This window comes from Lepidochelys olivacea (assembly GCF_965140295.1).
Source record: "Lepidochelys olivacea isolate rLepOli2 genome assembly, chromosome: 7".
Classification (NCBI taxonomy): Eukaryota; Metazoa; Chordata; order Testudines; family Cheloniidae; genus Lepidochelys; species Lepidochelys olivacea.
The window spans coordinates 62,292,841-62,320,677 of record NC_140417.1 but is presented as its reverse complement, the minus strand read 5'-3'; the positions used below and the strand labels follow the sequence as shown (position 1 = coordinate 62,320,677).

Sequence of the window (27,837 nt, the reverse complement as noted above, 5' to 3'; positions counted from 1 at the left end):
AGGCAAGTCAAGGAAAAGATACAATGAATGATATTGCCAATACTATTGTACTCAAGGGTGCACTACTTTATCCATTGGGGATACTGGGGTATAGAGTGGTGAAGTGACTTGTCCAAGATCACACACACAATCAATGGCTGAGATGGAAACAGGACCCAGGTAGCCTGATTCCTAGTCCTACTCCCAAACCAGTGGAGTACATGGATTATGCTGCTTCTCTGAATAATGGACCATTGAGCTCAATGGCATAACTCCCATTAACTTCAATGGTATCAGTTGAAGCCCAAATTGTGTAATGTTGAGTAAAATTATTTGCAGTCAATGGGAGTTTTAGCTGGGTAAGCACTGGGGCCAATGGTTAATAAGTGGTGCGTTTCAAAGGGGTACCCTCCTGACACTGTCCTGATCTGAGGACTCTGGCTTTGAATGATGGTTCAAGTTCAGAGTCAGACTCACCTGAGTTCATCTGGCAGAGCTGGGATTTCAGACAATTGCACATGTCAGAGCTTGACAAGTCTTTGATGGCATGTTTTTCAGGAAGCCCATTCTTACATGGAGGTGGTCAGTAGAGGACAAACTGGAGAAAAAGAATACTTATAGCGACAGGCCAGGGATGGCACCAGTAACCATTATATGGACAAAAATCTTCCAGCGGAGGTAAGCAAAAAAAGAAACAGATGCTGAAAGGAATTCTGAAGGAAAACAGCTGACAGTACCTTTGGAAGTTACTTAGCATAGCTTGGCAAGCTATTTCTAAGTATTCATGCATCGTCCTATAATTTCCAGATATTGAGGAACTAAACATACTGGGTCAGATTCTGACGACGTAGTTGGCTTTGGTCCCAATGGTTTCAAGCTAGTCTCGTTAGCTGGATTGACAAAAACAGTTAAAGTGTCAACAGTCCAAGCTCTCACAGTAGCTCAGTGCCAGAACTGAGAATAGAACCTAAGACCCGAACTCCTCTGCTCTTTGTACTAAAATGAAGAAACTCACGCTATATATATATGAAATGTAAAATATATTCCATATCCTGTGGATCTTAATAGACCAGACCTCTTTCACCATTGAAACTGAATGTAATTAATATGAAATGGGGAGCATATCCATTGTAAATTCTGTTGTTTTAAATGAATCATAACTCTCTGGGTGGAACAGGGATAACATGGAATGAAGGTGTTACAAAAGGGAATGGAACATGTCACTGAGTGCCGAGTAATAGCAATGTCAGATTTAACCATTTTCCCAACTGCCACACAAATTCCTGGTTACAAGATGATATCTGTGTTAAGCTACACAGCAACAAGCTACTCTTATTCCAGAATGAGAGTGTCCCCTCATGGAGTTATTTAGGAATAGCGCCAAGTGTAGACAAGCCCTAAGTGTGAAATCTTATGAGTTAACAGTGGAAGATTAGAAGCTGTGAAGTCAGAAGGTGTCAATTGTAAATACACATAGCTGTATTAACAGAACTGAAGAGAGCCTGCCTCTACCCTGTCCATTTCTTAAGCCTCACTAAATCCTTTAAGTATGGATTGTGCTCATTTGGCACCAACTCACTGGGGACAGTGGAGTCACAGAATCATAGAATATCAGGGTTGGAAGGGACCTCAGGAGGTCATCTAGTCCAACCCCCTGCTCAAAGCAGGACCAGTCCCCAACTCCCCAGATCCCTAAATGGCCCCCTGAAGGACTGAACTCACAACCCTAAGTTTAGTAGGCCAATGCTCAAACCACTGAGCTATTCAAGTCACGATTGAAAAGGGTGCTTTGGGAAGTACTGTGCCTCCTGGAGTTCCCTGGTGTGTAGGCAGAAGTGCCCTCTGTACCATCTGTTTTGAAGGTGGAGCCTGCTCTCCTCTGCAGCCAACCAGCTTCCTTGGCCCATGCACAGGATCTTGTCTCCTCCCCACTCTCTTTGGGGTGCATAGCACCCCAGCATGTGCTAGCAGAGAGTAGTCTCTGAGCTCAGGAGAATGCAAGACTGCATCTGTTTGTGACGCCCTTTGGTGGTTCATTGAACCTTAGCTACTAACTTCTCATCTCTTCTGTGGTGAGAACACTACACTGATGAGAAAACACACAACCACTTCCTTCCTTAATGATGAGCAAATTCCTGAGACTGAACCCTGTGTCAGCCTGGACACTTCAAGTTGCAAATAAAATCTCAAGCTCCATCATATAATGTGGGTTGAGCACCTGCTTCCTGGCCCCTGGTTTAATAAGATCTGTGCAGGAAGGCTGAACGCACACTGCACTACTCTCACTGTGTTCTTGGCAACAAAAGGCCAGGGAATTACTATATGACAATTTTTTATTCATCAATACCAAATTACATAGCAAAGTAATGAAGGCAAGTGTCAGACAATCTCTTTTGAATACTGTAATACAAATAAAATCCAGCATATTGTTTCATTATCCAAAGTAAATTACAAGTTTAAAAGTGTGCGTTTAAGAGATTCCATTTGGCATATCCTGACAAGACATCCTGCATAAATATTTCTGTACCTCATTTTCACTATGTGTTTGTATCTTAATTAAATTCAGCCTTTAAAAAGCTTACACTGAGGAGACAGATATAAAATGTACAGCTAGATCCTATCATGAGATCATGTCTCTGCCTCAAAATCACTGAGAGTGCCTGTCTTACTGGCCAGTCTGAGAGATGCAAATGAATTTACAAATTAAGGGTCAGATCCTGCTAGAAAATACTGCCTGATCCAAACCCACAGACATCAATGGAAAGACTCTTAATAATGGACTTAAACATGGACTTTGGATGAGGCCTTTGAATTACTGGCAAAACATCTATTAACTTGATTGGAAACAGGACTGAGCAGATCTTGCATGTTATACTTACACAAGTAGATCCCTTGGGCCTGATTCTCTTCAAACTTACACTACTTTTAACACTGGACAATCAACCATTGATTTAGGAAGAGTTATTATTGATTTACACCATTGTGAGATGAATGTCAGGCCTGCTGATTTTACATATGAATAAGATGAGCAGGATTTGGCGATGATGAAACACAAACTAGAGGTTTCTGTAGAAGTGTTTTAACAGAGTTAATCAGCTGTGGCATCTACATGAGACTTCTCTTGTAACCTATGTAAATAATACAACTTTTCCAAGTTGATAAGAGAATAAGCGTCACATAGCACTGTAATCCCTAAATTAAGACTAGTGAGACATTATGGTTGTATGAATAGGAAAATACCATAGCAATATATGTTTTGTATAGCATAAAGTGAACAGAAGTACAGAAGCCTTGATGCAGGTAATTGGGAGGGTGAGAAAGGGGAAGTAGGAAATATTTAGGCAGCAATCCCATAAACATAAGAGTTTCCCTTGATCCCTCCGATTCATTGGTATCAGTGGAAGTCAGGCTTTTCTGGGAAAGTACAACCAGAACGCTTTATGATCACGCTGGCTGCATAATGTCCGGCTCGGATGCACTCTGTCAGCAGTCGGTCATAGACAAGCTGAGAGAGAAAGCCTACAGAACAAAAGAATGGAGAGAGAGTGAAGAAAATAGTTAGATTTTGAGTATATCATATAGTCCCTAATTTGGCAAAGCACTTAACATATGCTTAATTCTAAGCATATTAGTAGTCCCACTGAAGTTAAATTTAAACTCAGGCCCATGTTTAAGTAACTTGCTAAACTGGGGCCTTACTTATTTTTATTTAAAGTTTCCACCTGGTGGCTTCAAGCAAATGGTATAACTATCAAGGTTGTTTTTTTTATTAGTGACCTCAAACAAAAAGGATCACACTCCTCGTTCTCCCCTTCTTTCAGGGGGAGCTGCTGGTACCTCTAATCCCATTTAAAAAAGTAGAAGCAACTCTTCCTATTGGAGAGTTTCTACTGTTCATATCGGCTGCATTTACAGGCCCACCAACTTACCTCCGGACAATGTGTTCCTTTTGAGAAAGCAAACTGCTTAAGAGCATAAATGTTAACTTTATTCATAGATGTAGGTGTCCAAAGCAAAATCAAATGAGAAATTTTAAACTGATCAGAAAATTCAGATGGCAGCTGTTGTTCCCTACTCATTAGGGAAAGAGGAATCAAGATTTTAAAAACTGGGTGCCTTAAATTGAACTCTGTAGTTTGAACTTAGGCATCTAAAATAAGTGGCCCCATTTTCCAGAATGTTGACCAATCAGGACACTTAACTAGCTACCAATGGCTACCAACTACCATAACCACTGCCTACAAAACCTGAAAGCAAGAGGAGTTCAGCACTTTTGAAAATCAGCTCCACCTGTTTAAGTGCCTCTATGTGGACTCAAAAGCCTAACTTTAATCTCCTTGGTTGGGGTTTTTCCAAAGGAGCCTAAAAGAGCTAGGCGCCAGTGGGAATTAGGTGAATAACTCCCTTAGGTGCTGTGAAAATCCCAGCTTCATTTTGGAAACTCTTGTCCGTGATCTGCATACATGCATCAGCACAAAGCAACACCATGGTTAGCAGACTGACAATACTTACTGCAGATAGGAAATAAAATACATTTGAAAACTAGAATTCAACATGGCTTGAAATGGGAAGAAATAAATCAAATAATCAGAACCAACCCCACAATATTTGGTAAACATTTTCTACTCTTACCAAGTAGTTTGACCTTTTTTAAAAAGCATCTCAGATGTCACAGGTTGGGTTCTCCCCTTCCCATCCAAGCACAGGAGCAAAACCACCCTCAGCCAGTCAGGTCCGGAATTAAGGTAAACCCAAACAGATTCTGTAAGGCTTTCACCCATCCTTTTACTCTTGACCTCCATTTTCACTCTTTAAAGTCCCCATGTCACATTCAGGCTGCCTCTGTGTTTCAACAGTGCAAGATTAGTCTCAAATCACATCTCATAAAAGTAGCTCAAATCTACCATCTTCCGACTTATCAGAAATTCTGGTTCAAAGAGAATGACACATTCCACTAGTTCTCTTTTGAGAGAACCCTATATGTTTTCTATATTCAGCTTGGTTACTATGAAAATAAACTACCTACATTTTAGTACAATACTCTAAAGCCCTAAAGGAAGATTGTTTTCATTTAACCTGTATTAAATATTTACTCCTCTTGGGATGTTCAACCCTATTTTAGGACACAAAAAAAAACAACATTCTATCTTGTGTAATAATGCCTGTTAGTAATTTAGAGATCAATTTATAATACAGAAAACACATAAAACATGAAACACAAAGAATCTCAAGAACTGTGGACAATACCAATGAGCCAAAAAGACCACTGTCAATGATTAAGTAGGTTCTAACCTCTCCCCATCATAACCAACCGTGAAAAAAGGCTTAACTGATCCTCAATGTCATCTCTAAATGCCACTGACATGGAGAAAAGCAGGGCTTTTTATATAAAAGCCACAGGTTCTATTAGTCAGATACCACAGATTTTCCAATGGAATGCATGAGATGCTGGAATGTAGGTGTTTTGGTTGACAGCTTGACAACCATGAAAGATTCTGGGTGTGTTTTAAAATCAGTATTTTTCCAGGGAAACCTGAGCCATAAGTTAGCTACAGTTTCACAGATATGACGTCACTGACAAACTCTGAGGCCATAAATGTAAGTGAAAGTCAGAAGTCTTCAATACATCAGGATGAGAGCCTTAACAAGTGAAGAGGAATTGTGCCATGAGCACTGCCAGCAATGGCAGTCTGAGGCTGACATACCCCCTGACTGGTGGCAGGAGGGTCCAACCAGCAACCAGGTTTGGACAATAGTTCTGAAATTCAAAACGCATGTCTGGTAGAAATCAGATGGTTTCTGAATAACGCAATTAAAATAGTCTGCTCTCCATTAAATTCGCTTGTACTCTTAGTAGAACCCGTCCTGGATACACAGGGAATGTCAGTCACTACATCTGAACTGCCTGGGACGCATGAGCTTGCCAGTGAGTTTCTGGGTGGTTAAAACTTGAGTGCTAGTGTGTCCATATGTAAAATTAGGCAATTAAGAATGTTCATTTCTAAATCAGTAAGCCTAAGAAATGTATTGTGCAGGCCTTGAAAAATACATACAACTCTCAGCTTTGTAAAGAGCATAAGTCCAGAAAGGGTTTTATATAAAAAAGAAAATCATACTCTTTGTTGAAGGTCAATACTTTGAATATTTATGAAAATAAGGAACCCAAGGTATGTGAAGGATCTTAAGAAATGAAATATCATTTAATACGAACTACCTCTAGGGCCTGACTGCCTTTCAGCTTACCACAGTTTTAGACCAGTGTATTTCCACTGACTTCAATGGAGCTACTCCTGATTCACACTGAAGTGACTGAGAGCAGACTCAAGGTCCTAGTTCAACTGCTACTTGTGTAATGTGTAGAATCTGCTGTGGAAAGTTTGCCCCAGATCAATATCTAATCTTGAAAGTTTCTTTTAAAAATTATTTATTTTTTACAGGATTGACAAAGGAGAATGGCGCAGCATCAGAAGTAATATCGCATCAAGTAATAATGCAAACACATAAATCACAAGCATATAAGTATAGCACATACTAAACATAGGCAGTTAGCAAAGTAGACCCTAGGGAAACACCAGAAAGCACTCTTGGTTTAGTAGAAAAACAAAGAACTCAGTCAGGCAGACTGCTTTAGCTGCAGAGTGGCCTTTTAAGTATACTCAATAAAAGGCAATCAAATTCAAATATAATTCTGGGTTTGGGTTCTCCAGTGTGATATGTTCTGTACTGCAAATACTGTGGGACCTATCCAGTACTCCAGTCCTAGAAAAAGAAGTGCAAGAATGTACTTCCAGTATGTGATAGTACTGGAACAGCATTAGTTCCCCCCAAAAGTGCAAGCACAGCATTCCGGAGCATTCCAGCATGACTCCAACCTTGGCCTGTATCCTCAGCCTCTCTCCATCCCCTATATACTGATTATGTGTCACTTGCTCTTAGTCCCACATGGGCATAATGGGCATGGTTATCCTTCTGTGATTCTGGGTCATGGGACTGGCCTCTGAGGCGCGAGCAACTATTCTAACTTATGCCAGGGCAGAGCCAGTTTCTTGGCTTCCCTCACGCTCAGTGCAGTGCAAAGGTGGCACAACTCCCTAATCAAGAAAAGCTCAGCTAGACCTGAGAATCTGGCCTTGTATATTCTATCAAATCAGCCTTAGGGAATACAATGCATCTTTGTCTAAATATTGTTGAAAGGCGCGGGAAGGAGGATGCGGGCTTCAGCACCCCCAGGTTTTATTTGGGGCCACTGGCCCCACGCCCAGAACTCCACTCCCCGGCTCAGGTCCCGGGGGCTAGCCCTGCTCCCCAGCCACTTGCTTTATGCCTGGGGCCCTGCTCTTGGCCCTCCGCCCAGGACTCCGCTTCCCAACTACCGCCGCTGGCCGAGTGCCTGGGGTCCCAAGCCCAGCCCCACCTCCCGCTCACATGCCTCCACTCCCAGGCTCTGCTCCTGGCCCCACACCCGCCCCCAGCTGCGGCCATAGTCTCAGCCCCCCTTACCTCTGTCCGGGTCTCCCCGCCCGGAGACACAGCTCTGCTCTCAGTCTCAGCTTTGGGGGAAGGGGAGAGGCACAGACAGGAGTAAGGGGGGGTGCCTTTCAGCACCCCTACTACTAAAAATGTTCCAGCGCCACTGTGCAGATGATATTGCCAGTAGCATTTTTCCAGAGTCCAAACACATGGATACGTCGCACACTTTAATACAAACCTCTGCTGGCCAGAGTGTTGGGGGAGGAACCAGAGTCAAGGCCCCACTCATTGCTTGCCCCTGCTCTACCACCTCTCTTTAGAGTGTGTGTGGAGGAGGTGGGAATAGCAGATCCATGGTGATTGCTCTGCCTCCCTACTATAATCAGTGATCTGGGTAGCTCATGCAGGGGAGTAAGAGGTGCCTTTTCCCCTGCACCCCTCCTTCTCCCCACCACACCCACACAGACATGCTGAACAAGTGACAATCTTACCCTTATTCATTACAGCAACTCAGCTGGAATTGTGTTCAATAAAATGGTGTTTGAAAAACCAAATTTTGTACCTCACAAGGGTACAAAACAAAGCTGTGCACAAATTCTCAGCCAATGGAAACGGTTATGGGAAAACATCAACAGCTTTAACGGCCCAATTTTATTTCCTAAAGAGAATTGCAGGGCTTCTATCTACCCAGGAGCTAAAATGCAGTTTGGCTCTGAAAAGTGTCTCTGATATCACTGAGTACTATCTTTATTGTCTCTCAATGATTTCCATGCTGTCTGTACTCAATTTTACAAGTATTAAGACAGTTTTTCTAACTTCCAGCCCTGCAGGCTCAACATGGGATATGAAAGTCAAGTTGGTTTCTTTCCTCCTGGCACATCGTCATCAGACATAAAGCTTCTGCAGGCCAAATTAGGCCCTCAATGGAACCAGCATAATATTATTGTCTACCATTTATGCCCTCAGTGACACCTGTGATGTCATACTCCCAACTGTCGTCAAATGGTTTTGCCTGGGTATAACTGACTGGAACCTAGAAAATCATGCTCTTGATGATCACAAGCAGGAATAAAATCCAGTTTACTCCACCACAGCTTTATTAATACAACTCTGAAAAGACTGAGGGAGCAATAGCTGTTTTTACTTAGTTACTTTTGAGAGCAGAACTGAACTTCAGCATCATTAAAGGAAAACTGCATTCATTTTACTGTGGGCAGCTATATGGAAGTTCCAAACCCACTGTGTCAGGAGCAATTGTCACTATAATCAATGTATTTTAAAAAGGTTTTGTTCCAAAATTACCATTGACATCTCTGAATAAGGGTCTAGTGCTAGTGCAATGACATCAGCTAGGGCTGAGATTTTAAAACAGTTTTGCTCTGCTTTAGTAATGGTTTAACAACACTTAAAACCAGCTTATATTGAAAGCCTAACATTTAATTTCAAATTGTAAACTTGACAATTAATTTTAAATGACTGTTAATTACTAAAGTTGGCTGGAAACTGGCTTAAAGTCTTTGACAGGGAACTCCTGGGTTGCCATTCTTATAAGAACACTATTTTTGAGACGGGTTCCCCCACAAGTATGTCACATTTTATTCCTCCTCGCACCGTGAAAACTTTAATAAAATGCCCAAAGCAAAGTGAATTTTTTCCTTTAAATAAAAAAGGTAGACAGAAAAAGCAGTTATCAGATGTGTCAACTGGAAGACTAGCAAACCCTACACAAGAGCAGCATGATCCTTAAAAAAAAGTCTGCATCCTGATCCTCCCAGATGTTTCTCCACCTCCAAAACAATCTAAAATAAAAATCTATTCTTATATGATTCCACTAGCCATTCAGGCCAGCAATGACAAAAAGAATTAGGGAGCATGTAGTTTTAAGGAAGTAGTACTCTAGCATCAAACCATTTACAATCTTTTAGCCAATACTGCTGCACTTTTCTGTAAGTCTGTTAGTGCTACTGGTGTGGGATAATGTTATGGTAACACAAATCTGGTCAATTGTGATCAGCTGGTTAGCAAAGCTGGTGCCAAGAAATCAGCCAGCCAACCTAGAATCTGTAAAAGACATTGGCATCAGATGTTTCTGCAATGTAGTTGCTGAACAACTGTACTTAGACATGCTGTGGGTCTCCTCTTTTATTTCTGTGGCAAATGGTGGATATTACAGCCAAGGATTGGGGTAAGCCAGAAGCCCTACCCATCTATCAAACTGATAGTCGGCTATTCTAAATAGAAATATTTTTTATTAAAGGTGTCATCTATGGGTTAAAGTATAAGTTTAAAGTTTACTTTAAAACCTAAAAGTAAGATATAGGTCAGGGATCGGCAATCTTTGGCCTGTGGCCCACCAGGGTAAGCCCCCTGGCGGGCTGGGCCGGTTTGTTTACCTGCCACATCCGCAGGTTCAGACAATCGCAGCTCCGCGATTCGCCACTCCAGGCCAATGGGGGCTGCGGGAAGCGGCGTGGGCCAAGGGACGTGCTGCCTGCCGCTTCCGGCAGCCCCCATTGGCCTGGAGTGGCAAATCGCGGCCAGTGGGAGCTGTGATCGTCTGAACCTGCGGATGCGGCAGGTAAACAAACCGGCTCGGCCCGCCAGGGGGCTTACCCTGGCGGGCCATGGGCCAAAGGTTGCCGATCCCTGATATAGGTATAAGGCAGTAATGCAAGAAGCCTACAGGCACAAACCTGTAAGATACTAGCTTAAGCATTTAGTAGAAGGAAATTAGGCCTATAAACCTTAGCACAAGTAAGTTGACCAACAGTGACCCTAAGTCACAAGATGGCATAAGAGATAATTTTGCAATAAACAGTTCTACTGAAACTCTGTATAAAATGCTAACAGGTAACTGCAAAAAGTCAGTTGATTCCAGTTTGGGTATTTTAGGATAGGAAAATTAGCAAACGCTTAACTGCAGGATTGCTATAGTAACCAATGGATGTATAAATTTAATGTACTTAATATACTAACATGTAGAATAAGGATACCCCAACAATATGATGGTGAGGAACTTAGTTACGAGCAAAGGAGCGCAAATGCTCACATGAATATTCATTGCAGCCATCAGATACTACAACGGGGCTAACCATGGCTTAGACCAGGGGTAGGCAACCTATGGCATGCGTACCGCCTCTCAGTGGCACGAACACTGCCCGGGTCCTGGCCACCGGTCTGGGGGGGCTCTGCATTTTAATTTAATTTTAAATGAAGCTTCTTAAACATTTTAAAAACCTTATTTACTTTACATACAACAATAGTGTAGTTATATATTATAGACGTATAGAAAGAGACCTTCTAAAACATTAAAATGTATTACTGGCACGCAAAACCTTAAATTAGAGTGAATAAATGAAGACTCGGCACACCACTTCTGAAATGTTGCCGACCTCTGGCTTAGACAGGTAAGACCTCGATCATCGGAGTCTTTTGGAATGCCACAGATAGGTTAGGACCTCATGAACCAGGTTAGGATCTCGTGGGCCACCACCTGTCTCCCTGCCCTAGGTCTCCACAAGAATTGTGTGAGTATGCATATGACAGTTACTATTGAGTATTATTATTGAGTAATAGTGAGTTACTATTGGATTACTGTTACATTCTTGTTTGGCTTGGAACTTTTGTGTGTTTACAAATTGTGTTAATAAAACTACTTCAAATTCAAAAGCTTTTTCCTAAGTGTGAGTGTTGCAATTGTGCACGTTGGGGTTTCCAATTTAACCCTAACTCTAATAACTCCGGGTCTAATCTTGGAACTGAAACCTGTCAAACCTCAGAGTGTTAATCTGAGGGAATCAATCGGGAATTCTTAAACAATCAATGCACAATCATTAGATCAGGCAACACAGGTAGAATTTTAGCAATGCAGCTTGGCACACTGTTACAGTGCGTAAGACAAACCAGTGCTGGGCTAATTACAAGTGAAAGAAAAAAAGTTACTCATCCCTCTCAACAAAATCATTTGTTTAAAACGTAGATCTAATGAAGTGGCAACCTTGCATTCTCACTGTAGCTGAAAGCACATTAGAAGTGCCTTTCTGATTATACCACTAGAGGAAAGTTTTAATAAAAACTAATTAAACTACTAAAATCCCAAACGGTTAACTGATTTTAGGGGCTAAATTTCTAGCAATTCTAATTATCCTCTCGCGGCTTTACTTAGTGTTTCACAACCATGACAGATGACAATGAAAAACTGCAGTTAAATTCATCCATCCTGACACCATGCTAAGCACTAGCTTCTCCCTCTCCAAGTAAAATCAATACCACGTTTGAGTAAACATGTTTACAGCTTTATTAGGATGTCTTGCTTGTTCTGTAACAGCTACTTGAAGCCCTGGTAACAAATCGACTCAACTCAGTTAAACCTAGAGAGCTGGGTAAGAGGCCCATCAATAAGGTTGTTATAAAAATAAACTGCAGGAGATCAGAAAGCTGGAACAAGCAGCCTGGTAAATGTCAATATTTTTACTTCCACAGAATGACAAAACCATGAGATCATGAATAAAAGGTTTGGGAAGTCTATTTTCACTCTGATTATAAAATGTTTCACGTGCTAAATGGTGAATACTTTTCACTGACTATATAAAAAACCTTGTTACAAAGCCTCTTATTTTCTAATCACCAGCATGAAGGCTAAAACAAGTACGCACTCAAGAGTAGCAGTGCTGTTATTGCTATCTCCATTCCTCTTGTTTCCTTTATATTTAGTGCACTCAATTTCCTTAAGGATCACTCAGTTGTGTGTGCATTTTCCTCAGCCTGAGTTTATACAATCATTTATGGGTGGACACTCACACAAACAATGCAACTTTGCACTGACTGGATGATGTGGGTAAGCGATGGGGGCGGTTTCGCATTGCTTTAGTAGTCATTTCCTGCTGAAATGAAGGTGCTGTGTGCAGCTATGCTCTCGAGCAAAAAGAACTAAAAAAAAACTATAAAAAAATACCTGTGAAACAAGTCTACAAGAGCAAAGGACAGAATAAGCCCCACATCATCCCTGTTATCTCATCAATGAATCAGTTAATGTTTACGAAGTATTTTTTTATTGCAAAGCATGTTTGTACTATTAATATCATCAGTAAGTTTACTGAGCAGTTCACTAATGCTGGTGGTGTGAGGCATAATCATACTTCTCAGTGCCAGCCAGGATGCTTGTGCCCTACATGGATTTTAGTGTTGCCACATCATCTCTCACCTTGATGCTTGTGTTGTGGGCCAGCAAGCGTAAACTGCAGCTGGAACTCTACAGGAGCTCTGCTGCTGAAGGTTGTTCAAAGGATGCACATATGGCCTCTGTCAAAGCCCAGTGAAGTCAATGGGAGTCCTTTCATTAACTTCAAGGTGCTTTGCATGAGCCCCTTAATCAGCTCATACCTTGGCTGCCCCGCACATGCCTAGTGATTACCACCCACCTCTGTGATTAGCAATATGCCCATATGAAACCCAGGGTAGAGGGGAGGATGCAGCATTTTCCAGTGATACAGCCTCCTCTCCTGGTAAAGTTTCCATAATCAGAGGACTCTGTTTGCGTCTATGCTTTTTTATGCCAGTGTAGAGACCCAGTAGTGAATCTAGCCACTTAGGGTATACCTACACTGCATTTTAAAACCATGGCAGGAAATCTCAGAGCCTCCATCTTCAGACCCGGGCTCACACTACAGTACTAAAAACAGCTGTGTAGATGTTCAGGTTTGGGCTGGAGCTTGGACTCTGAAACCATCCCCCTGCCTGGGTTTCACAGCTCTACAATTTGCAATGTACAAAAACCAGATGAAACTAAAAAGAAAAGGAGTACTTGTGGCACCTTAGAGACTAACCAATTTATTTGAGCATAAGCCTTCGTGAGCTACAGCTCACTTCATCGGATGCATACTGTGGAAAATACAGAAGATGTTTTTATAGACACAGACCATGAAAAAATGGGTGTTTATCATTACAAAAGGTTTTCTCTCCCCCCACCACACTCTCCTCCTGGTCGTAGCTTATCTAAAGCGATCACTCTCCTTACAATGTGTATGATAATCAAGGTGGGCCATTTCCAGTACAAATCCAGGTTTTCTCCCTGCCCCCGCCCCAAAACACACTCTCCTGTTGGTAATAGCTTATCTAAAGTGATCACTCTCACAACGTGTATGATAATCAAGGTGAGCCATTTCCAACACAAATCCAGGGTTTAACAAGAACGTCTGAGGAACAGTGGGAGGGGGAAAGGAATAAACAAGGGGAAATAGGTTACTTTTTATAATGAATTAACCATTCCCAGTCTCTATTCAAGCCTAAGTTAATTGTATCCAATTTGCAAATTAATTCCAATTCAGCAGTCTCTCGTTGGAGTCTGTTTTCGAAGTTTTTTCGTTGAAGGATAGTCACTTTGAGATCAGAAATCAAGTGACTAGAGAGATTGAAGTGTTCTCCGACTGGTTTATGAATGTTATAGTTCTTGACATCTGATTTGTGTCCATTTATTCTTTTACGTAGAGACTGGCTAGTCTGCCCAATGTACATGGCAGAGGGGCATTGCTGGCACATGATGGCGTATATCACATTGGTAGATGTGCAGGTGAACGAGCCTCTGATAGTGTGGCTGATGTTATTAGGCCCTGTGATGGTGTCCCCTGAATAGATATGTGAGCACAGTTGGCAACGGGCTTTGTTGCAAGGATAGGTTCCTGGGTTAGTGGTTCTGTTGTGTGGTATGTAGTTGCTGGTGAGTATCTGCTTCAGGTTGGGGGGCTGTCTGTAGGCAAGGACTGGCCTGTCTCCCAAGATTTGTGAGAGTGTTGGGTCATCCTTCAGGATAGGTTGTAGATCCTTGATTGGAGGGGTTTTAGTTGGGGGTTGAAGGTGATGGCTAGTGGCTTTCTGTTATTTTCTTTGTTAGGCCTGTCCTGTAGTAGGTGACTTCTGGGAACTCTTCTGGCTCTATCAATCTGTTTCTTCACTTCCGCAGGTGGGTATTGTAGTTGTAAGAATGCTTGATAGAGATCTTGTAGGTGTTTGTCTCTGTTTGAGGGGTTGGAGCAAATGCGGTTGTATCGTAGAGCTTGCCTGTAGACAACGGATGGTGTGGTGTGGTCAGGGTGAAAGCTGGAGGCATGTAGGTAGGAATAGTGGTCAGTAGGTTTCCGGTATAGGTTGGTGTTTATGTGACCATCGCTTATTAGCACTGTGGTGTCCAGGAAGTAGATCTCTTGTGTGGACTGGACCAGGCTGAGGTTGATGGTGAGATAGAAATTGTTAAAATCATGGTGGAATTCCTCAAGGCCTTCTTTTCCATGGGTCCAGATGATGAAGATGTCATCAATATAGCGCAAGTAGAGTAGGGGCGTTAGGGGACAAGAGCTGAGGAAGCGTTGTTCTAGTCAGCCATAAAAATGTTGGCATACTGTGGGGCCATGCGGGTACCCATAGCAGTGCCGCTGATTTGAAAGTATACATTGTCCCCAAATGTAAAATAGTTATGGGTAAGGACAAAGTCACAAAGTTCAGCCACCAGGTTAGCCGTGACATTATCGGGGATAGTGTTCTTGACAGCTTGTAGTCCATCTTTGTGTGGAATGTTGGTGTAGAGGGCTTCTACATCCATAGTGGCCAGGATGGTGTTATCAGGAAGATCACCAATGGATTGTAGTTTCCTCAGGAAGTCAGTGGTGTCTCGAAAGTAGCTGGGAGTGCTGGTAGCGTAGGGCCTGAGGAGGGAGTCTACATAGCCAGACAATCCTGCTGTCAGGGTGCCAATGCCCTAGATGATGGGGCGCCCAGGATTTCCAGGTTTATGGATCTTGGGTAGCAGACAGAATACCCCAGGTCGGGGTTCCAGGGGTGTGTCTGTGCGGATTTGATCTTGTGCTTTTTCAGGGAGTTTCTTGAGCAAATGCTGTAGTTTCTTTTGGTAACTCTCAGTGGGATCAGAGGGTAATGGCTTATAAAAGTGGTGTTGGAGAGCTGCCGAGCAGCCTCTTGTTCATATTCCGACCTATTCATGATGACAACAGCACCTCCTTTGTCAGCCTTTTTGATTATGATGTCAGAGTTGTTTCTGAGGCTGTGGATGGCATTGTGTTCTGCACGGCTGAGGTTATGGGGCAAGTGATGCTGCTTTTCCACAATTTCAGCCCGTGCACCATCAGCGGAAGCACTCTATGTAGAAGTCCAGTCTGCTGTCTCGACCTTCAGGAGGAGTCCACCTAGAATCCTTCTTTTTGTAGTGTTGGTAGGGAGGTCTCTGTGGATTATGTAGCATAGGGCCTGAGGAGGGAGTCTTCATAGCCAGACAATCCTGCTGTCAGGGTGCCAATGCCTGAGATGATGGGGCGCCCAGGATTTCCAGGTTTATGGATCTTGGGTAGTAGATAGAATATCCCAGGTTGGGGTTCCAGGGGTGTGTCTGTGCAGAGTTTCTTGAGCAAATGCTGTAGTTTCTTTTGGTAACTCTCAGTGGGATCAGAGGGTAATGGCTTATAGAAAGTGGCCTCAGAAACAACTTTCCCCATCTTTCATCATCTGGACCCATGGAAAAGAAGCCCTTGAGGAATTCCACCATGATTTCAACAATTTCTATCCCACCATCAACCTCAGCCTGGTCCAGTCCACACAAGAGATCTACTTCCTGGACACTACAGTGCTAATAAGCGATGGTCACATAAACACCACCCTATACCAGAAACCTACTGACCGCTATTCCTACCTACATGCCTCCAGCTTTCACCCTGACCACACCACACCATCCGTTGTCTACAGGCAAGCTCTACGATACAACCACATTTGCTCCAACCCCTCAGACAGAGACAAACACTTACAAGATCTCTATCAAGCATTCTTACAACTACAATACTCACCTGCGGAAGTGAAGAAACAGATTGATAGAGCCAGAAGAGTTCCCAGAAGTCACCTACTACAGGACAGGCCTAACAAAGAAAATAACAGAACGCCATTAGCCGTCACCTTCAGCCCCCAACTAAAACACCTCCAATAAAGGATCTACAACCTATCCTGAAGGATGACCCAACACTCTCACAAATCTTGGGAGACAGGCCAGTCCTTGCCTACAGACAGCCCCCCAACCTGAAGCGAATACTCACCAGCAACCACATACCACACAACAGAACCACTAACCCAGGAACCTATCCTTGCAACAAAGACCGTTGCCAACTGTGCCCACACATCTATTCAGGGGACACCATCACAGGGCCTAATAACATCAGCCAAACTATCAGAGGCTTGTTCATCTGCACATCTACCAATGTGATATATGCCATCATGTGCCAGCAATGCCCCTCTGCCATGTACATTGGGCAAACTGGCCAGTCTCTACATAAAAGAATAAATGGACACAAATCAGATGTCAAGAATCATAACATTCATAAACCAGTCGGAGAACACTTCAATCTCTCTGGTCATTCGATTTCTGATCTCAAAGTGACTATCCTTCAACAAAAGAACTTCGAAAACAGACTCCAACGAGAGACTGCTGAATTGGAATTAATTTGCAAATTGGATACAATTAACTTAGGCTTGAATAGAGACTGGGAATGGTTAATTCATTATAAAAAGTAACCTATTTCCCCTTGTTTATTCCTTTCCCCCTCTCACTGTTCCTCAGACGTTCTTGTTAAACCCTGGATTTTTGCTGGAAATGGCCCACCTTGATTATCATACACATTGAAAGGAGAGTGATCACTTTAGATAAGCTATTACCAACAGGAGAGTGGCGTGGGGTGGGGGGGGGGGGAGAAAACCTGGATTTGTGCTAGAAATGGCCCACCTTGATTATCATACACACTGTAAGGAGAGTGATCACTTTAGATAAGCTATTACCAACAGGAGCGTGGGTTTTGGGGTGGGGTGGGGGGGAGAAAACCTGGATTTGTGCTGGAAATGGCCCACCTTGATTATCATACACATTGTAAGGAGAAAAGGAGTACTTGTGGCACCTTAGAGACTAACCAATTTATTTGAGCATAAGCTTTCGTGAGCTACAGCTCACTTCATCGGATGCATATGCATTTCAGATGCATCGAAAGCTTATGCTCAAACAAATTGGTTAGTCTCTAAGGTGCCACAAGTACTCCTTTTCTTTTTGCAAATACAGACTAACACGGCTGTTACCCTGAAACCTGTCATTGTAAGGAGAGTGATCACTTTAGATAAGCTATTACCAGCAGGAGAGAGGGGTATGGGGAGGGAAAATCTTTTGTAGTGATAAACACCCATTTTTTCATGGTCTGTGTGTATAAAAACATCTTTTGTATTTTCCACAGTATGCATCCAATGAAGTGAGCTGTAGCTCACGAAAGCTTATGCTCAAATAAATTGGTTAGTCTCTAAGGTGCCACAAGTACTCCTTTTCTTTTTGCGAATACTGATTAACACGGCTGTTACCCTGAAACCTGTCAGATGAACCTAAAATCTCCTCTCAGAAATGTGTGATGGAAGGATATTGATAAGTCCTAAATGGTGATTGTCCCATCAAACTTTTCTTTTATTTTCTACCTACTGATCTTTGAAGAAGTTCACATTTGGATCTGGCCCTGCTTAACCAGGATAAGGGAAAACAATTTGAGGGAAATGTATTTCAATGTCTCCAGGCTTCCAAAAGGTAATCTGAGCATTACATCAGTTACATTAAAACTTGGATACTTTCATCTGAAGTATATTTTCTGGCTATCTGAAAAAAAATTATTTCCAAGCTGATATTTATCTGACTTTTTCTTAGCACACAAGTGAATTGTTTCTGGGAAGTTGGATAAAATTCTCTTTCACCATTTTTGAGATATCAGAATGAAGACAAGTGGATTTCTAACAGTTCAGAAAATTTTCAGGTGCTATTTATCTGCTTCAATAACCCAAAGATGGCACCTGGGTCCAGATACTATGGCAATGGGCATGCTATAAAAATAATGACTAGAAGAGAATTTGGTTCATTTCCTGTAAAAAAGATAAAGTTATAAACATTACAAAATAGAATGCAAAATGCTACTTTCTGTTCAGTTTTTAAACACTTTTTGGGGTGGGGGGGATGATGCTCCTATCATCTGCTTGAGGAAATGAAATGCAAAGAGGTTGCATGAATGTAACATTATGGTTGAGATTTCACATGCACGAAAGCCAGGAAATTCGAAGTTATAGTTCCCACAGCAACCATAAGTCAGCCACACTGCAGTTTGCAAATACATTGCCAGACATTAAAGCATGCAGAGTGTAACAAAATAAAACCTTTGTGCAAGGGGGATGACTTTTGTGGGCTGAAATTCTCTACCACAGCACTATATTAATAGAGCTTCTATGCAATGAATTCAGAAGGGTCATATTTAATGTCTTTTTTTTTTAATAACTACTCCTATGCTAAATTGACATGGAAAAAGCCTCTTGTCAATTACTAAGAAGTGTCAATGACAGTAGTGTTTATTAAGTACGGTAGGAAAGCAAGGTAAGGCAACTTCTCAACTGCACACAATATTTTACTCTTTGTGGCCCTGATCCTGCAAACACTTTTGCATATGTTTTGCTTAACTTTGATATTGTGAGTAGCTCTGTTAGGATATAGATATTCAGGCCTGTCTGTAAAGGCCTATACTTTAAGAATTTAGGTGTATTCTTATCACTTAGCTAGTTATAGATGTATAAAGAGAGAATCAAAATCACTGTCTGCCGGTGTAAGAGCCTTCTCTTACTGTGACAGTCTGAGGCCCTGTTCTTAGGCTAAGGCCTTTGGCTAAGCAGCAGAGGCAGCCATAAGCTAGGAAGCAAACGGTCACATCCTCACATTCCAACCTAGTCACATTGAAATAAGGTGCTATTGGGCTATTACGAATACAATCCTGTCCTGATAATGCCTATCGCCTCCAGAGAAAGGGAAGTACCTAGAAGATGTAAAAGGAAACTTAGTTTGATAGCATCCTGTCTGGCAAGAACTCACTTATCAATAGCTGGGATGTGAAATCCTCACTTCTGTATTGTTTTGTCATTATAGTTCCCACTTTGCTATTGTTTATTTGCATGGTCTCTGTCTGGTTCTGTGATTGTTTCTGTCTGCTGTATAATTAATTTTGCTGGGTGTAAACTAATTAAGGTGGTGGGATATAATTGGTTAAATAATCATGTTCAATATGTTAGGATTGGTTAGTTAAATTTCAGTAAAATGATTGGTTAAGGTATAGCTAAGCAGAACTCAAGTTTCACTATATAGTCTGCAATCAGGAAGTGAGTGGGTGGGAGGAAATGGGAACAGGGAATGGGGGTGGGGAAATTGGAATAATGTTTTGCTAAGGGGGGGAATGGGAACAGGGACAAAGGTAAGACTCTGTGGCGTCAGAGCTGGGAAGGGGGACACTAAGGAAGGAAACTGGAATCATGCTTGCTGGAAGTTCACCCCAATAAACATCGAATTGTTTGCATCTTTGGACTTCGAGTATTGTTGCTCTCTGTTCATGCGAGAAGGACCAGGGAAGTAAGTGGGTGAAGGAATAAGCCCCCTAACAAGCTCTACTGATTTCAATGACACTACCCACAGTAGTAAAGCTAAGCATGTGCATAAAAATATTTGCAGAATCGGTGCCCACGTGTTTAAATATTTTGTAGTAATTTTCACCCCAGCACATCTCTGGGTGAAATCCTAGTTCCAATGAAGCGAATGGGGGGTTTTCTATCAACTTCACCTGTGCCAGGATTTCACCCTAGTTATATTCCCACCCAAAAAGTGGGTGCATTTCAGTGCTGGGGAAGGTGATATACATGATATAAAATTGGGGGACCTGTCAGATATGAGATAGCTAATATATTTCAAGTATTTTATACTTCAATATGTTTTATATTTTATGATAATATAATATCAGCTTAATTTTATGCATCATTTCTCAGGGGACTATATCCTGCCGTGTCTCCCAGAGGAATCTGCTCAATGATCTAGTTTGACTAGTGCCTGTATTTCTACTCAGAATACATTAAACCAGTGCAAAAATATTACCAATATTCTGAGTGAGAGATAATAACTCATTAAAGTCACTGCTCTAACCTTCCATACAACATTTTCTTCATCATTACATGATTTTCTAATGGATGCCACATTAACATAAAATAAAATGTTACACTGACAGAAGGCGTGACAAAATATTTTTAAACAGTGATGATTTGCTTTCAGACTTTAAGTCACATTGTGTCCCAGAACTAACAGAGCAAAAACTGGAACCTTATAATTTGTTATGAAAATCTACTTCTAATGCAAAATATTTTTAAACATACATAACACATATTCAGTTTTTGTTTCCCATCAAGTCTGTCTAGAAAGTCATTAAGAATAATATCTGTCCTTTAAGGCCTAATTCTGCAAGGTAATGAGCGTTCTACAATGCTGTTGATATCAATGAGAACTGACAATGCTCAGTACCTTGATAGATGAGGCCCTAATTCTGCCAAACCAAGAACCATGGGGCATTTTATTCCATACGCACATCCCTTTTAATGCATTGAAAAATTAAATGTTACTTTCAAAATGAGAGCAGATGAATTAGCATTTAGTTTATCTTGCACTTATTTCTTTACATTGTTTTCTAAAGCATATGTGTTTTGTGTAATTGGAAATTAAAATTTTTAATTTACTGTATTTTAATAAGATGAAATACAGACAAGACAGTAAAACGAAAGAGTTGAATACCTGGATCCCAGTGGAAAGGTGATAAGTAAGAAGAACAGATAGGACTGTACTGAAATTGCATTTGGCCGTGTACATATACCAATAAAGTATAATGTATTACTTCCAAATAAAGCTTTCATGATTGCAAACATCTGATTAGTTTTCATTATAATTAATATTTAGGAATTTGTACAGTCTGAAACAGTGAGGTAAATAGAAAAGGGAAATATGCAGTGTTTTTTCTGAGTGACGTGTTTATTTTTATATTATGCTTTTTAAAAAAGTGGCGGCAATTCAAACAGTATGGCAAATTTCTAAATTGTGCCAATTCCAATGTGGAAAGTGCATACTGGTGGCTGACTACAACATTTATCAGAATAATAGTGCACCTCCAGCAGTGACAGGGAAAAATCCACTATGAAGGCATAATTTGACAATATTCTAGTTTACGGAAGGTCAGTTAAAGAGACAGAGGGGGCATCTAATAGCCTTGTTTTAGATGTGGCATTTATCTTTGTGAGTTAAGGATGACATCAGAACACATGAGCAGTACAGTAATGAACAAGTTGAGAGTTCTGACAAGTCATCCCCATGGAAGTGAAGACTGATGCCCTATCTACAGCTGAGTTATTATACTAGTGTGTGCTGTTTATACAACAGCAGTGCTAAAGATGTGGAAAATGGGTTGTCAGTCAAAATGCTTATAATATTAAAAGAGTATTTTTATTTCAACACTTTATTTTTCATCAACTATGATTTCAACGACAGGATTGCTCAGAGGCAATTAGTCGCTCATGTTGTATAAATGAAGACAACATGGGCACTGATCTTTGTTAGAACATTTATCTTCACTTGGAAGGAAAGACAGAATAATGCACAAGTAGTGTCCCCTCATCTCTTTCCTTATGAAGATACATTTTATAACAGAAATAAGCCATTGCATGTTACATATCAATATATATTTAATTGCTATCACAACAATCATACTGCCAGCTGGCAAATAAAGTCGTATCTTAGGGCTATGGTAGCATCAGAGGGCTGTATTTTATGGTTGTGATATTATATCCATGAAATGTGTCTTTTTAAAATGTGTTTGAAAAAACTGTGACAACTTTCCATGGTATTTTAACCAATTAAAATAGCTATACACAGATGAACTAAATGCCACTGTATAGTGATTAAGTAGTCTCTGATGTCACAGTTCTGCCACTCAACAATGAATTGTTCCTAGTTTCTGAAACTTGATTTCATGACATCTAGAATTGTTTTTCTTGTATGTCTGTCTATGTTACAGAAACAAACACATAAGAAGCAAAAGGATATGCTGTGCTCGCTACAATTTTAGTAAAAACATGTTTTTTGTTTATAACTTTGTAATATCATACAAATATAGTAAGTACAGGAACTTTTGAATAAGGCCATAAACTCATTCATCTCAGAGTTTTTATATCACAAACCACCGAAACTACTGTTTGTTGACCATGCCAAAAGAACTTTCTGATGTGTAATCTCACAGCTCTCCTGTGCAGCACTCTCTAGTGATATCTACAGTATATATGTATGTGCACACAAAATGCCATCTCTTTAAAAGCAGGAAGGATGTGTGGGTCTCTTCAAGATGATGCACATTCATGCCCCATGTCGAAATTACTAGGGGAGGAGGGAATTTCCATGGCTGCTTGTGAAAGCTTCACTTTTGGTTCAGTCAGTTTCTAAACCATCCTAAGAGCTCTCAGAAAATGGTGGAGGCTGGGATTTTCAAAGGGGCTTAAAGGAGTTAGGTGCCCAACTTCCATGGACTTTCAGTAAGATTTGCGCACCTAACTTCCTTAAACTTCTTTGAAAATCCTGCTGGAAGTCGAACTAAATTTTTCAAGCTTCTTGGATTCTCCGTGCAGGAGGGAATGCCCGGAGCCATGGACAATAAAGGGGAAGGGATGCAGATTGGAATAAATAAAGAGCTCATAAGAGATTTTCTGACTAATTTGAATGAATTCTAAATGATGAATGAATAGCCTGATGCTATTCACCCCAGAGTGCTGAAGGAATTAGTTGAAGAAATTTCAGAGCCACTGGTGATATTTGCAAATTCATAGATGACAGGAGAGGTCCCAGAAGACTGGAGTAGGGCTAATGTAGTGCCCATCTTTAAAAAGGGAGGAAAGGAGGAGTTGGGGAACTGTAGACCAGTCAGCCTGACCTCAATACCTGGGAAGCTACTGAGCAATGTATAAAACATTCCATTTGCAAATACCTGGAGGATGAAAGGGTGATCACTAGCAGCCAGCATGAATTTGCCAGGAACAAATCATGCCAAACCAGCTTGATTGCCTTCTTTGACAAAGAAACTGTTTTGGTGGTGTCATAAATACAAAGGGAAGGGTAACCACCTTTCTGTATACAGTGCTATAAAATCCCTCCTGGCCAGAGGCAACATCCTTTCACCTGTAAAGGGTTAAGAAGCTAAAGTAACCTCGCTGGAACCTGACACAAAATGTCCAACGAGGGGACAAGATTCTTTCAAATCTGGAGCGGGGGGGACAAAGGGTTTGGGCTGTCTGTGTGATGCTTTTACCGAGAACAGATCAGGAATGCAGCCTTACAACTCCTGTAAAGTTAGTAAGTAATCTAGCTAGATTGTTTACTGGCTTGTAAAATGAGCTGTGCTGGAGGAAATGTATATTCCTGTTTTTGTGTCTTTTTGTAACTTAAGGTTTTGCCTAGAGGGATTCTCTATGTTTTGAATCTGATTACCCTATAAGGTATTTACCATCCTGATTTTACAGAGGTGATTCTTTTACCTTTTCTTTAATTAAAATTCTTCTTTTAAGAACCTGATTGATTTTTCATTGTTCTTAAGATTCAAGTGTTTGGGTCTGTGTTCACCTTTACCAATTAGTGAGGATTATTATCAAGCCTTCCCCAGGAAAGGGGGTGTAGGGTTGGGGGGGGGGGGGATATTTTGGGGGAAGACGTCTCCAAGTGGTCTCTTTCCCTGTTCTTTGTTTACAACGCTTCTTGGTGGCAGCATACTGTTCAAGGACAAGGCAAAGTTTGTACCTTGGGGAAGTTTTTAACCTAAGCTGGTAAGAATAAGCTTAGGGGGTCTTTCATGCAGGTCCCCACATCTGTACCCCAGAGTTCAGAGTGCGGAAGGAACCTTGACAGGCGGCTAGGGGGAATGCGGTGGACATAATACACCTGGCCTTTAGCATGGCTTTTGACATAGTCCCGCATGACATTCTCATAAGTAAGCTGGAGAAATGCAGGTTCAGTAGAACTATCATTAAGTAGATACATAATGGGTTAAACAACCACAAAGACTATTAATGGAATGATGTCATATTGGATGGCGGTCTCAAGTGGGGTCCCACAGGTATCTGTTCTGGGTCCAGTGTTATTTAACATTTTTATTAATGACCTGGCTGTAGGAATAGAGACCATACTGATCAAATTTGCAGAAGATACAAAGCTGGGGGTGAGTTGCAAGCACTCTGGAGGATAGAGCTAAAATTCAAAGGGATGTTGACAAATAGGAGAACTGGGCTATAGACAATAAAATTCAACAAATACAAATGTAAGGTGCTACACTTAGGGAAGAAAAAAAATGCACAAATTCAGGATGGGGGATAACTGGTTTGGCAGCAGCACTGCTGAGAAGGATCTGGTTGCTGTGTTGGCTCACAATCTCAACATGAGTCAACAATGCAATGCTCTTGAAAAAAAAAGCAAATGCAATTTTGGGTTGCATTAACTGAGGCACAGCATACAAATCACAGGAGGGGCTAATACCACTCTACTTGGTGCTGATTAGGCCTCAGCTGGAGTACCGTGTCCAATTCTGGTCACTGCTATATAGAAAGGATCTAGAGAAACTGGACAGGATCCAGAGGCCGAGAGAGAAAAAAGATCAAAGAGATGGAATCCAAGCCATATGAGCAAAGGCGGAAGGAATTGTGTATGTTTAGTTTGGAAAAGTGGAGATGAAGGGGGGACATGATAGCAGTATTCAAATACTTGAAAGGCTGCCATAAGAAAGATGGAGAAAAAGTGTTCTCTTTTACCACAGAGGGCAGGACAAGAGACAATGGGTTCAAACTACAGCATAGCAGATTTAGATTAAATTTTAGGAAAAACTTCCCAACTGTAAGAACAGTAGGACAATGGAACAAATTGCTTAGGAAAGTCATGAAATCTCCTTCACTGGAGCTTTTCAAAAGGAGGCTGGATAACCATCTGTCATGGATGGTTTAGACAAAACAAATCCTGCATCTTAGCAGAGGGTTAAACTAGATGACCCTTGTGGTCCCTTCTAACCCGATGGTTCTATGACTCTATGGCAGCATCTTTAAAAATGTTGGATTTCATTCTGCTTTCACTTACACTAATAGTGAAACTACTGATTTCAGTGAAGTTATTCCTGATTTACACTGGTTTATTACAATCAATCCCTTTGGTTTTATGTTAAACAACTTCTTGGAGCAACATTTATACCATTGAAGTAATGATCTGCTAAAGCTATCCCCTCGAAGGGATTATGTGGTCTGCATAAGCCTGTTTATACATCTGATGTATTTTACATATTCAGAGCAATTTAAAAAAAAGTCAATAATGTACAAATTAATGCTGTCGATTAATCGCAGTTAACTCATGCGATTAACTCAAAAAATTAATCGTGATAAAAAAATTAATAGCAATTAATCAGTTTTAATCGCATTGTTAAATAGAATACCAATTGAAATTTATTAAATATTTTTGATATTTTTCTACATTTTCATATATATTATATTCTGAGTTGTAATTGAAATCAAAGTGTATATTATTTTTGATTACAAATAATTGGACAGTAAAAATAATAAACAAAAGAAACCATATTTTTCAATTCACCTCATACAAGTACTATAGTGGAATCTCTTTGTCGTAAAAGTTCAACTTCAAAATGTAGATTTTGTTGTTGTTACATAACTGCACTCAAAAACAAAACAATGTAAAACTTCAGAGTCTACAAGTCCAGTTCTACTTCTTGTTCAGCCAATCGCTAAGACAAACAAGTTTGTTTACAGGAGATAATGCTGCCCTCTTCTTATTTACACTGTCACCAGAGAGTGAGAACAGGCATTTACATAGCTCTTTTGTAGCTGGCATTGCAAGGTATTTACGTTCTAGATATGCTAAACATTCGTATGGCCCTTCATGCCTCGGCCACCATTCCAGAGGACATGCTTCCATGCTGATGACGCTTGTTAAAAAAATAATGCATTCGTTAAATTTGTGACTGAACTTCTGGGGGGGGAGAATTGTACGTCTCCAGCCCTGTTTTACTCACATTCTGCCACATATTTCATTTAATAGTAGTCTCGGATGATAATTCAGCACATCCGATGAAGTGAGCTCACAAAAGCTTATGCCCAAATAAATTTGTTAGTCTCTAAGGTGCCACAAGTACTCCTTTTCTTTTTGTGGATACAGACTAACACGGCTTCTACTCTGAAATCAGCACATGTTGTTCATTTTAAGAACACTTTCGCTGCAGATTTGACAAAACACAAAGAGGGTACCAATCTGAGATTTCTAAAGATAGCTACAGCACTCAACCCAAGGTTTAAGAATCTGAAGTGCCTTCCAAAATCTGAGAGGGACGAGGTGTGGAGCATGCTTTCAGAAGTCTTAAAAGAGCAACACTCCAATGCGGAAACTACAGAACCCGATACACCAAAAAAGAACATCAACCTTCTGCTGGTGGCATCTGACTCAGATAATGAAAATGAACATATGTCAGTCCGCACTGCTTTGGATTGTTATCGAGCAGAACCCGTCATCAGCATGGACATATGTCCCCTGGAATGGTGGTTGAAGCAGGAAGGGACATATGAATCTTTAGCGCATCTGGCACATAAGTATCTTGCGATGCCAGCTACAACAATGCCACAGGAACGCCTGTTCTCACTTTCAGGTGACATTGTGAACAAGAAGCAGGCAACATTATCTTCTGCAAATGTAAACAAACTTGTTTGTCTCAGCGATTGGCTGAATAAGAAGTAGGACTGAAGGGACTTGTAGGCTGTAAAGTTTTACATTGTTTTATTTTTGAATGCAGGTTTTTTTGTACATAATTCTACATTTGTTAAGTTAGACTTTCATGATAAAGAGATTGCAGTACTTCTACTGGGGGAATTGAAAACTATTTCTTTTTTTTTTTTACAGTGCAAATATTTGTAATAAAAATAAATATCAAGTGAGCACTGTACATTTTGTATTCTGTGTTGTAATTGAAATCAATATATTTGAAAATGTAAAAAAATCCAAAAATATATTAATAAATTGCATTCTATTGTTTAAAATCATGATTAATAGGAATACTTTTTTTAATTGCTTGACAGCCTTACTACAAATATACAAAATATTACATTGTTCTGAAATCATATCTGGATGTTAACCTACAGAGAATCATTTGCATTTGCCACAAGATAGAGGCCAATCTTTGCATTGTTGAGGGACACTTGGCAACTTGCCAGAAGTTCAAAGGCCAGATATAATTTGTAAAGGCATTCTGATCAAGGGGGATGATCACAAACTGGGACCTGCATTCTCCACAGGCCTTACCTCTATATTAAAGTTGAGGGATTTGGCTTTATTTTGGCCGATGTGGCAACAAGAATATAACAAAAGACAGGAAAATATATCTAATGAATCCTGTGTATCTCAAAATGATAAGCTAAAGCAAGATTCAATGAGGCACACAGAAGATA

The 27,837-nt window shown here is 40.8% G+C and overlaps 1 protein-coding gene across 5 annotated transcripts in view; it reads right to left on the bottom strand.

Annotated features, from left to right (window-relative positions):
- Positions 1–2,294: 2,294 nt before the first annotated feature.
- The window catches only part of ADK (adenosine kinase), a 549,228-nt gene continuing 523,685 nt past the window's right edge, over positions 2,295–27,837 (bottom strand). For all 5 annotated transcript variants that reach the window (XM_084634813.1, XM_084634817.1, XM_084634815.1 and 2 more), the window contains one exon: positions 2,295–3,498. In XM_084634813.1, the coding sequence (XP_084490939.1) occupies positions 3,374–3,498 (125 nt within the window). In that variant the 3' untranslated portion in view covers positions 2,295–3,373. The remainder of the gene's footprint in view (positions 3,499–27,837) is intronic.